The sequence below is a fragment of the Pelmatolapia mariae genome, linkage group LG7 (assembly GCF_036321145.2).
Source record: "Pelmatolapia mariae isolate MD_Pm_ZW linkage group LG7, Pm_UMD_F_2, whole genome shotgun sequence".
Classification (NCBI taxonomy): domain Eukaryota; kingdom Metazoa; phylum Chordata; class Actinopteri; order Cichliformes; family Cichlidae; genus Pelmatolapia; species Pelmatolapia mariae.
The window spans coordinates 63,644,496-63,657,444 of record NC_086233.1 but is presented as its reverse complement, the minus strand read 5'-3'; the positions used below and the strand labels follow the sequence as shown (position 1 = coordinate 63,657,444).

At 41.7% G+C, this 12,949-nt stretch overlaps 1 protein-coding gene across 1 annotated transcript in view; it reads right to left on the bottom strand.

Annotated features, from left to right (window-relative positions):
• Positions 1–7,018: 7,018 nt before the first annotated feature.
• Positions 7,019–12,949, bottom strand: part of LOC134631652 (guanine nucleotide-binding protein G(o) subunit alpha) — a 96,515-nt gene continuing 90,584 nt past the window's right edge. The window contains exons 7-8 of the mRNA XM_063480196.1: positions 12,463–12,616; positions 7,019–9,699 (exon numbers count right to left, since the gene is read on the bottom strand). Of these exons, the coding sequence (XP_063336266.1) occupies positions 9,512–9,699; positions 12,463–12,616 (342 nt within the window). The 3' untranslated portion in view covers positions 7,019–9,511. The remainder of the gene's footprint in view (positions 9,700–12,462; positions 12,617–12,949) is intronic.

The following is a 12,949-nucleotide window of genomic DNA, read 5'->3' as shown; positions in this document are numbered from 1 at the left end:
TTCAGAATTACAGAGGTCCCTCGCTATAACGCAGTTCACCTTTCACCTCGCTGTTTCGCAGGTTTTTTAGTGCAAGTTTGCATGCTTATTTTTACATCACATTGTGTCCTGCGTCCTGATCGCTGCAGACGATCTCCTCCGTGACGTCTCTCCTGTACAGTACACATCGATCGCTAGCAGTGTGACTCTGAAGTGCAGTACTGTATGTCCACGATGTCCATGCATCAAAAAATAAAATTGGCTACTTGATTTCACCTATCGCTGGTTATTTTTAGAACATAACACCCGCGATAAACGAGGGACAGCTGAGAAATATAACATTTGAATCCCTTTTCTCTTTTGCTCTGAGGCGCGGGGCAAAAATATCGACACGTTGATGAACATCATTTACAGATATATTGGGTAAATGCCCAAAACATCTATAGAAATGTAAATCGCCGCTTGATTCATTCATTTGCTTAACTTGTTTTGGACCGTAAACAAGGCGCGAATAGGACACCGGAAACAAAGCTCCCCACAGGAGTTTCCGCACCGGAAGTAGCATATGCTAACGTGCACATAGTCAATAGCCAGTAAGATAACGGCAGGAGCTAAAAACGCCGCTATTGTCAGCCATTTTGTCAGGAAACCTGTTCTGGTATATATAGTAAGCACTTTAGTATTTTGGTTTATTATTTAGTGTTTTTCTTCCACCATGTGACATTAAGCAGTACAGAATGTGAAACGTTTCTGTTCATCTACCCCAGATCGCCGGAAAACGACTGCATGAGAGACACAAGTCATGATCACTCTGGTGATTCTTTTCCCCCTGTTTTCAGGGGTGTAACAGAGGCAGAAGAACAGCACATCAAGAAGGCCCTGAGTAAATGTGGTTATCCCAGCTGGACTTTTGTCAAAGCTGGAAAGGCACCTAAAGAAAGCTCCAGCCGATCCAGGAGAGAAGGACAACCGCTGCCCAAGAGAAAACCTGTAGTGATCCCATATGTGTCAGGAGTATCGGAGCAGTTGAGACACATTTTTTCTAAACACCGGGTCTCTGTGGCTTTTAAACCCCAAAACACGCTGCGCCAAAAACTGGTCCACCCCAAGGATCGGGTCCCCCGACACAAACAGAGTAACATAGTGTACGCTGTTAAGTGCAGGAGGATTGCCAGGATTTATACATCGGGGAAACCAAACAACCTCTGGCTACAACACAGAAGAGCTACCTCGTCAGGCCAGGACTCTGCAGTCTATTTACACCTACAGGCCAGTGGACACTCTTTCAATGATGAGGATGTACACATCCTGGACAGGGAGGAACGCTGGTTTGAGCGCGGAGTCAAGGAGGCCATTTACGTGAAAAGGGAAAGACCATCTCTGAATGGAGGAGGGGGCCTAAGGGTACATCTGTCACCATCTTACAATGCTGTGATTGCAGCCATTCCCCAACTCTCTGTGAATGGGACTCATGGCCATTGATCAGTGGTCTTTGATCAGTGGGTTTTGGTCAGTGGCTGCTGATCAGTGGTCATGAGAATTTACATATTAATGAATAAGGAACAGACCTCCCAGCCCATTGTTCCTTCAGTGGGCTGGTTTCAGTCATTATGCAAATGTACTGTTTATAAGATTGAAACCTGCAGTCAGCTGAGACTGAAGAAGTCACTTGGATGATGACGAAACGTTTCTCCCACTGAAAACGTCCAGATGAACAGAATCAACTTTTTGGAGGGTTGTTTGTTTGTTCATAAGACATTCATTTGGTTTAATTTGACTCAGTAAAATGTACAATAAATTGTTTTTGCTCTTTCTGATACAAACAATTTTTGGCTGGTTTGGCTTGGTTGCCCCCTTATTCGCCAATCATTGGCACGTCTGCATGTTTTATGTGGAAGATGTTTTTACGTGAGACGTCCTTTCTGATACAATCCCAGAGGGACTCGTTCCTCCTCCAGTAACCGAACTGGGAATCTGTCACTCGTCCAACGTGTTAATCGCTAAAAATAACATAAATAAAGGTTTGAAAGATGACAAAATAAGATCAATAAGTCACCAGGACACAACTTTTCTTTTCTCTCTTTCTTATTTTGTTACAATTTTGGAAAGCATCATTTTATTTCCTGCTACACAGAGGTGTGGCCAATGTTGACAGATCCATGTACTTGACAGCCAGAGTCCTCTTTTTTTAGCATTGCCTGCAGACATTATATTTTGAAATGGTTGACTTTTATATTGATATATTGCATTATACAACATTGTCATTATTATATGATGGTTACAGCCATAAGAGAATCTACTGCCACAGTAAGGACACTGACACCTGATGTATATATTGTATCAATCATAGCTAATATTTTTATTACATTCTTACTCATAATGTTACATTTTGTAACATTATGAGTAAGAATGTAACATCATTCTACTTTTCAAAGAGGTTCACAGATGCTGTAAATATTCTGTAAAATGGATCCAAAAGCAGAATAAGGAACCAATATACACCGACAGGAAGTGGGAATGAAATGAAACCATTTAAAGTGTAAATGTTGATAAGATGGAGATCGTTCCCTCCCCCGCCTCTGCTCAGCCGCCCTCTGTCTTTGTTGCTACCTGACGGCGCTCTCCACACGCCTGGTCACTCTCCTCCTCTCTGTGAACCCGCCTCTTCCTCGCAGATGCTGTCACAGCAGTGAGGACCAAAGGCTTCTCTCTCTTTCTCTTCTTCTTTGCGGTATGTGTGAACAAACATCTCTTTGCCCGCTGCTCACATTTTTCCTGCAGTGTCTGTCTGCAGTGACAGGGATTCTCTGTCATTGGTGAGAGGATGATGCTTTATGTCAGAAGAACCTGCAGCAGAGCATAAACACACACACTGGCCACAAAGTGAGAGTGCTGCATATGCAGGATTACTCCTCTGTGTTATCACTATACAGCTCCAAGTGTGTGTTTTCACCGCAGAGGCGTACATGCATGATTACATTGTCAACACAGAAGTGAAATCAGGCTCTTCTGAAGATGCAAACACTTTGGAGAGTACTCATCGATGCTAATAGAAGATGAATGAAGGAATCTCATTTTCTGTTGAGAGCATGTGTGTGCAGAACAAGGGTTGGTTTGGAAAATAACTGAATATGGTGCAACGCAAGCAGAGGTTAAAATAATCTGTCCGTCGTATTTTTCCTCCTGAAATATGTCAGCTCACTTCATGACCTCCGTCCCAAGGGGGTGGAACTGAGGGAGGACAGGAAGCAACATGTTTGTGTGTCTCTTATCACGCGTGAAGCATGAGTGTGTATCTGTGAATGCACTCATCGCTCCAGCTTTTCCATCTTCCACACCTTAATGATCCCATCCACGTGTTTTTGAAGATTTATAATAATTTGCTGTTTTTATATATATAAAAACAGCATTCACAGGTTAAAGGAGCGTAAACCGCATCTCCTTTTTCTCTGATATAACATCTATATCATCTGTTAATATTTGTTGATTATATTGTAGCTAACAAGAATGTTGTCAGATGATGCAGGAACCAAAATGAAACAACTGGCTGTGCATGTTTCTGGAGCTTAAATTGTGAAAAATCGCCTGAGATCATCAATTGAATCCCTGCGTGACTTCAGCAGGATCAGACTGCCTGCTGCTTGGAAACCCAGCTACAAACAGCGAGAGCTTATTAAAATGCTATTAAGAGTTCATCAGCCCATCACATACTGTATGTGTCACAGTGAGCATCGCCGATACAGCCAAAGCGGTAAACTATGTAACCCCTAGATTTGGTCTAAGCACTTTAAATAGTATTTGTAACATGGCTCTGACTTCAGGGCAGTGTTTCCTCACTGCTATGTGAGCTACAGCCGAGGTGTTTGCAAAGTCCTGTAGCATTAAAAACATCATTAAATAAAACATATTCTGTCCATCAGTCATCTGTGATATAAAGGTGACACTAACAATAATCACAGTTCTCACTTCTGTTGAATGTAATATAATGCTTCCTTGCCTATTACTTTTTAAACTACTCCTTAAAGTTCAATCAGTTTTTAATGTATAATTTAATGTCACATCTATTTGATTTAATTAATAAGTGAACCAAACGGCGGTGTGACATTACCTGCAAACACTTTGCTTAAAGCTGAAGGTTAAAGTGGGCCTATTATACTATGAGCTCCTGTTATTGAGTACTGTGCAAATGTTTCAGGCCTCATTTCTTCATATGTTGTTTCAAAGAACCCAGGCTTAAAGTTGTGTCGAGCAACTGTTCTCCAGGCTTTCTGAAGGTCTGTCAAAGTTTGTCTTTGGATATTAGCTGCTATTTCTCTCATTGCCACTCCAGTCCATTTCCAGAGGAACGTTTGTTTTTCCTTTGTGAAGCCATTTAACACTGACCTATGGATCATTCAAGCCATGCAGCTAACTCAAAGGACCAGCGTTGTGTCTGCACAGATGACTTAGCGAAAAACCAGTTTTAAACTGTCTTTGTTACTTGCAGCCTAGCACAAAAACACAGATTTTTCTCCACATTTTTTTAGTCAAATGCCAAAAATAACACAGTTTGACAGCCACAAAATAGCATTTGTGCATCAAAAAGGAGATCTCCAAAGAGCTGAAAACTTGGCATATGTTGGCATGATCTCAGCGCGTCCTTAAAAAATGAGGAAACTAGAAAAATGGACAAAAGGAGAGGCAGATTATCTGAAAGTCACGTCATCAAGAAAAGACCTGAGAGATGCATCTTCAGTTAATCCAGCTACTGTTCACTGAAGCTTCATCAGAAATGGTCTCAGTGGAGGGGTGGCTGTCAAGAAGGCATTCTTAGGGAAGGGACACAGGAGGAAAAAGCTGAGGAATGTCAAACTACAAAAGAAATTGACTGAAAAATCAGTGGCAACAGGTTTCATGGGGTCCCGAAACCACTCATGGCCAATGTCACGAGAGCACAGATGGACAGAACAATCCAACAATATACAGTGGCTTGCAAAAGTATTTGGCCCCCTTGAATTTTCCCACATTTTGTCACATTACAGCCACAAACATGAATCAATTTTATTGGAATTCCAGGTGAAAGACCAATACAAAGTGGTGTACACGTGAGAAGTGGAACAAAAATCATACATGATTCCAAACATTTTTTACAAATAAATAACTGCAAAGTGGGGTGTGCGTAATTATTCAGCCCCCTTTGGTCTGAGTGCAGTCAGTTGCCCATAGACATTGCCTGATGAGTGCTAATGACTAAATAGAGTGCACCTGTTTGTAATCTAATGTCAGTACAAATACAGCTGCTCTGTGACGGCCTCAGAGGTTGTCTAAGAGAATATTGGGAGCAACAACACCATGAAGTCCAAAGAACACACCAGACAGGTCAGGGATAAAGTTATTGAGAAATTTAAAGCAGGCTTAGGCTACAAAAAGATTTCCCAAGCCTTGAACATCCTACGGAGCACTGTTCAAGCGATCATTCAGAAATGGAAGGAGTATGGCACAACTGTAAACCTACCAAGACAAGGCCGTCCACCTAAACTCACAGGCCGAACAAGGAGAGCGCTGATCAGAAATGCAGCCAAGAGGCCCATGGTGACTCTGGACGAGCTGCAGAGATCTACAGCTCAGGTGGGGGAATCTGTCCATAGGACAACTATTAGTCGTGCACTGCACAAAGTTGGCCTTTATGGAAGAGTGGCAAGAAGAAAGCCATTGTTAACAGAAAACCATAAGAAGTCCCGTTTGCAGTTTGCCACAAGCCATGTGGGGGACACAGCAAACATGTGGAAGAAGGTGCTCTGGTCAGATGAGACCAAAATGCAAAACGCTATGTGTGGCGGAAAACTAACACTGCACATCACTCTGAACACACCATCCCCACTGTCAAATATGGTGGTGGCAGCATCATGCTCTGGGGGTGCTTCTCTTCAGCAGGGACAGGGAAGCTGGTCAGAGTTGATGGGAAGATGGATGGAGCCAAATACAGGGCAATCTTGGAAGAAAACCTCTTGGAGTCTGCAAAAGACTTGAGACTGGGGCGGAGGTTCACCTTCCAGCAGGACAACGACCCTAAACATAAAGCCAGGGCAACAATGGAATGGTTTAAAACAAAACATATCCATGTGTTAGAATGGCCCAGTCAAAGTCCAGATCTAAATCCAATCCAGAATCTGTGGCAAGATCTGAAAACTGCTGTTCACAAATGCTGTCCATCTAATCTGACTGAGCTGGAGCTGTTTTGCAAAGAAGAATGGGCAAGGATTTCAGTCTGTAGATGTGCAAAGCTGGTAGAGACATACCCTAAAAGACTGGCAGCTGTAACTGCAGCAAAAGGTGGTTCTACAAAGTATTGACTCAGGGGGCTGAATAATTATGCACACCCCACTTTGCAGTTATTTATTTGTAAAAAATGTTTGGAATCATGTATGATTTTCATTCCACTTCTCACGTGTACACCACTTTGGTCTTTCACGTGGAATTCCAATAAAATTGATTCATGTTTGTGGCTGTAATGTGACAAAATGTGGAAAAGTTCAAGGGGGCCGAATACTTTTGCAAGCCACTGTAAATCACGGATCGGCTGGAGCCAGGACATTACTGAAGCAGCTAGCAACCAAAGAGGAGACTGGAGAACTCTTACTGAACAGGCTTTGCACACATTTCAATAGATTTCTGCATCTATTTGAAATTTTCCTCAAAAATAGAAAATGTAGACTAGAGATGTTTTATATTGTTACAGTGGAATATGTTTGAATATGTTGAATTTGTTCCTGTGAGCTTCATACTATCTGGGAGCCCCTCCCACAATGCTGTTCAAACCTTCTCTTTACCAGGAGCAGCCAATCAAAAGGAGGGTGGCTCAAATGGAGGGGAAGGAGATAAAACAGCTTGTTTTACAGAGCGGACGACCCCAGGGTCAGCACTACAGCTCAGTGTTCGCTCAATACCGAGGCTAAATGCAGCAATCCTGGGAAAATTCATGGATCCAACAGAAACGCACAGCTGTGGAGAGACTGAATGACTCGGAGACAAGAAGAGGTCAGCTTTTGTTTTTTCGTAGTCATGAAAACAGTGGCTTTTTAATGTAAACACTACATTCGATTGGTTTTTCCAGCACGGACATCCCACATGAAATAACAACCATTCACTAAAGAAGAGTAGAGGGAGAGAGAGAGAGAGAGAGAGAGAGAGAGAGCTGCACAGAAAAAAGCATTCACTGGGTAAAGAACAAAACATAGAAAATATGAAGGAAACGGGAACAAAATGAGAGGAAAAAATGCTTTCTCATGTCATTATACACGGTTGTTTTCTTTTTTAAAAACTAGAAATCAAGAAGTCAATATAGAGAGATGGACAAGGGCTAACACAGATTAGCATGAAGAGATAACAAATCTCCAAATCTACTTATTGTGTGTGTATGTGTGTGAGTGCGAGCAAGTGTGTATGTGAGAAACTGTGCTTTTCATTGTAGACCTGGAAGGTGTGGGTTAAACTGAAAAGAGACAGAGAAGAAGAAGAAAAGAGCATGACTTTATACAGCGTAGATGTGTGAACATGCGGCGTCCCTAACTAGCGGACGCAGCGAGAAACGTGCTCTCCCCCAAAAAGTGGTTTGTTTGGTTTTTTTTTCTTCTGAAATAATAAAAAATAGATATTGTTATAATATTATATTTAATTGTTCTGAGTCAGGCTAAAGTGAGGACACGGATCTAATGCAGGGAAACAGGCAAAACGGTAAAAGGAGAAGGGGCGGGGCACAGTTCAGAGCATTATAACAAGACGGCGGGGTCGGTCTGAGATCTTCACGGATCAGCTCGCTTTGCAAAACATCTTTTATATTTAAAAAAGGGAGATATAGAGAGAGATACTCTGTAGCTACAAAGCACGAGAAAAGTTTTTGGAATATTAACAGGATCATTGGGAACGTCGTTGGCGATACTGTGGTAATGTTCACTGGGGTCTTTATTATTGTAGTAATCAGAGTACATTTTTGTCCTTTGTCAGCTCACTTTAACACGTCGCTGTACTCTGAACCTTTCTGTTGTCAATCCTTGGAAACTTAAATTGTCACTTTTTTTCGATATATATATGTATTTGCCTCTGCCGTGTCCCAGAAACCAACAATCTTCTCAGTTTGTTTGTTTCTGTATTTTTCTGTTTGTTTTTTTACTTTTACTTTTTTTTTCTTTTTTTAAAGTTATCTGAGCATTTTTTGTGTGTACTTTTTTTTGTCTATAAGTTGTATGAATTAACTGATCTCTTTATACAAAGGCTTGAGTATCACATGCTATCTGGGCTTTAGAGGGAAAAGGAGGAGGACGGGGAGAAGGGTTGGCAAAAAAAGAAGGAGCGCCCTTTAACTTTGCAATAATAAGCCAAAAAAGAAAGAGATGGAAGAAGATGAGCGAAGTAAAGGTGTGGCATGACGAGAGAGAGAGAAAACAGACAGGTGTGTGAAGAAAGGTGATCAATCAATAAATAAATTAATAAATTAATCAACCATTATCAAACCAGGAGTGAGTTTTCTTACACGGAGAATGTTAGCAGATCTAGAGGTTATAACAGTGAGAAAGGTTTAATCATAACATTGTGTAGTTGCTTCTATAAGCACAGCTATCTACAGTGCAGTACCTTTGTTACATGGCACTGACAGGACTGTTAGCACATTTCCTATTGGCTCCCACACCCGGCCGTGGCCGATGGTTTGCTAGTGGCTTAGGCCTGGAAACAGGAAGCCTTACATCCTGTCGATGAAAACCACACCTTGAGTAAAACGATCCCCAAAAAAGTGACTGACAACAAAAACAACAACAAAAATCACTTAATGTAAACAAAACACCAACATTAAAATCAGCATCGTCAGTTTTAGCAGGTCTTGAGAGTTTTGGCTGACCCGTCTAGTGCTTCTTAGTACATTTTCACATAATTCTGCAAAAACTGTTATTACATAATCACTACTACAGCAAAAAAGAAGGACAAAGTAACACACACACACACACACACACACACACACACACACACACACAGGGGTGTCAGGTGAGGCAAAACGTGAATAAACATCAGTGTACAGACTGATACTTGCAATAAATATAGATATGATCAACAAAAACAAAAGTCATAAAAAAACGTACAGGTTTGGGTTAACAACAAAAGACAACGTAGAAGAAAGGAAACGGGGAACGGAGGCTTTCATCGACTTTGTTCACAAAGTTTTCAAGGCTGCAGGGTTTCGTGTTTTCTACTAAAACAAATTTGTTTGCTTGGCAGCAAGCTCAAGAACGTCAGGAAGAGTCGGAGTGAGAGGAGAGCAGACAAGAACTAAAAACGGTATATATATATAATATATATATATATGTATGCCTATTTTTTTAAATTATCCTCATTATTAATATGTACCTAGTTGCATTTTTCTTTCTTTTTTTCTTTAAATAATCAGCATCGTCATCATCGCCATCATCATTTCCACAGCAGTGTCAAAGGAAGAGGAATGAGGAGGTGGGAGGACAGAGGAAGGGACAGAGGGGGGAGGATATAACAGGGTCGGTGGGCGTGCTCAGTACAAGCCACACCCTCGGAGGTTGTTGGCGATGATAATATCGGTCACGGCGTCAAACACAACCTGGATGTTCCCTGTATCTGTGGCGCAGGTCATGTGACAGTAGATTTCCTTATTTGGAGAGCGATTCTTACTCTCGAACTGTGCTTGGATGTAAGCTGCTGCATCCTCGTAGGTGTTGGGTCCTGGAGGGAAGCAGATGTGTTACGACACAATTATTAAAACAAAAACTTCAAACGGGAAGTCTAATGAAAAAAGGACTTAACAAGTAGCTTTGGTTAGGTACCTGGATGATGATGATGATTATTATTATATATTGTTACAATGTTGCATTCTCTTATAAATACTTTGTTTCCAACTTTTTTCTACTTTTGCGTAGAGTTTAGATCACCCCTGCATGGACTGGTGGCCTGTCCGAGCTGTACAACAGCTGGAGTGACCTCCGCGATGTGAAACTGGGTCAGTGATTAAAAAGTGAACGGACGGATTTCAGGTGCTGCTGTGGCTTTAGTGAAAGTCAGGTGAGGGACAGCCAGTCACAAGAAAGCAGGTTTTGGGAGGTTGGTCTTATAGAGGTAGGAGCAAAAATGACTTATTACATGTCTGCACCTGCGTAAATATATAAGACAAACAAGTACTAAAAAATATAGAGCTGGAAATGAATAAAACAGCTGTTGCATAATCCTTCATTAGTACCTATAGGGCTGAGTTCACACAGTCAAATACTCAGTGCTCAGGCGGGTTGTTGTTAGTAGCCTAACTGTGTTACCACCATCTCTGCATTCATCACAAAGTACACAAAATATCTGTGTTTGTATCTAATTCTAAAGCTTGGACTCTGATGCTATATACATATATGCTACAGGAAGTTAGCCGGTGGACATTTTTGGCTGTGCAACAGTGGGAAACTCTTTAAACACTTTCTTTATGCTTCACTGATTCTGAAAATCTGCAGGTCAAAGTATTTTCAGTCTGCTGCTAGGTTCAGTTTAGTAAGAAACTTAGATATATTACTGTAAAATAGAATAAATAATCACTAAAGCCCACTGATTCATATGGACAGCTAGCTTTGAAATCTGCTACGCAGCATCCACTTCCAGTGATAGCTGACTCCACACCTTCCTTTGTGCTGCACTGAACGTCACACTTCACAGGAAATCTCACACCACTATTTAAAGCTAACTGTTTTAATGAGCTCAGACTTCAGAGGAAAGTAGCTGCATATCCTGTCGAGCAGTGAGACGTTTTTGTTAGCTAATGTCAGCTCAGCAGCTGAAGCGAAGCAGAGACCTGCCGACAGAGTCGGTTTAGATGATGTGATATCTTTAGCTTCATGTGAACTTAGCAGGTAGCAGAGCTGTCATCACCACATAAAAGTCCAAATTAGTAAGTAGAAATACTATTCCTGTAACAGAGGTGGACTAGCAGTGCTAAATGCAGGCTAACTGGTCTGGTTTCCTACACACTGATGATCACATCTGTATCCTATTCATTTGACCTAATCTTGAACCACATTAGCTGTATATCAGATGCAATGATAGTTCTCCTCTAGAAGCAGGGCCGATGTACTGTACCGAGGAGTCGTTAATCAGCAATGATAGTATACATTCTAATAGGTTTGCAGATTTATTGAATCGTACTCAGTCCTTCTGCTGGGTAAAGTCAGGACATGTTTGCGTGTGATGTAAAAGATATTTCTCCAAGATCTTTGGCTTTAAAAATATTCGTGGTTGTTAAAGGTTCGTAAAGTCTTCTGTTGGGAAGCTGCGAGAGCATGGGACACAGGAGGAGAGACTGACAGAAGACAGACTTACTGAGACTCAAGCAAGTTAGCCAAACGTAAGTAAAACATGAGAGACAGGAATGAAAAGGATCAACTCGGAGACCGGAAAGGAGTTTAGAGTAGGCAGGAGGCAGCTCTCACTTATTGCGGCTGACCAAGCACGACTGTCTGCTGCTTCTTATAAGCAGTCTCTTCCTTTTCTCTGTCACCACCTCGTCCGACTCTCACCTCCACACGGAGAAATCTGTAAACTCGGTTCTGGGTCTCTCTGCTACTTCCTGACTCTCCTCTGCGCCTTCCCTGCTTTCCTTTTAAACAGTATATCTCTCTTTTCAACCTGAGCCTCTGCAGTTCTTTAAACAGTTCGTTGGCCATCTCTGCTGCAAACTGTAAACAGCGACTTTGATTTAAAGTGCTTCGAATTGTTTACAAGTCTGTCACAGTAAATGTCAGGGCTAGAAGCAGAGCCGATGTACTGTACCGAGCAGTCGTTAATCAGCATCCAGAACCTCAGGAAGGGCTTTAGAAAGCATTTAATTTCTGGGAATTACACTTAACACAGGACAGATGGTAGTCATTCATACTTTTATATCCCCTCTTCAAAATGTCTCATACAGTATTAGCCTATTTTCGGCTCCGTTACACTGATTTTCATGCAAATTTCCAAATGATTTTGTACTACACAATTTTTAAGATTAAGCTCCTTCAAATGAAGCAATTTGACATTTTGTGAAACTTGATCTGAGCTTCCAGTTAGCTCAACATAAAGACAAAGAACCAACATCACAGGACTATTAAAAGATAACTTTTCAGTAAACTGATTAAACAAAATGAGGAGCTCAATTAGAGGGTTGAGTGGGTTGCAAATATACACCAACATTGTAAAGCGGTTCAAAAAGCACATCTTACATTGGATGTGTAGAAATGTGTCAGCTGATGTGGGCTGAGATCACCTGATCTGCTGAGCTCGACTCTGTGGCCTGCCCGAGTTAGTGCTACGCTCTGTTTTTGCAGTTGGCTACGTTCAATGAATGAACTTTAGATGTGTCGTTCTTGCGACTATATTTCGTCCTGTAAACACTTTTAATTCAGGAAAACAAATTCCAAACGTTCCCGTTTGAGATTCCCGCCCACCACTGGAATAAACCCCAAACTTTTTTCGTACCTGTGTATTCAGGGAAGCAGATGCTGAGCGGAGATTTCTTGATCTTCTCTGCAAACAAATCCTTCTTGTTGAGAAAAAGGATGATGGAGGTGTCGATGAAGAACTTGTTGTTGCAGATGGAGTCAAACAGCATCAAAGACTCATGCATGCGATTCTGCAGCGGGGAGAGGGGGGGGGGCAAAATAATGAGGCACGAATGAAGAGGGAAAATGGGATTAGGGGAGATTAGGGGAATGGGTGAAGGAAATAGGAGAGAGTGAGGAAACAGGTGATAGGGAGGAAACGGAAAGAAGGCCAAAGTTACACGTTACCCTCGACTGAGCACGTAGACACAGTCATAGACACACATTAAAACTTCAGCAAAATGGTTAGCAGAAAACAAAAAGGAAGACTTTTAATGACCTGCAGAGACAAATCTGGGCCTCACACTGAAACACCAACAACAAATTAGTGACAGTATTAATTTGGCCTGCTCGGGCAGGACTCG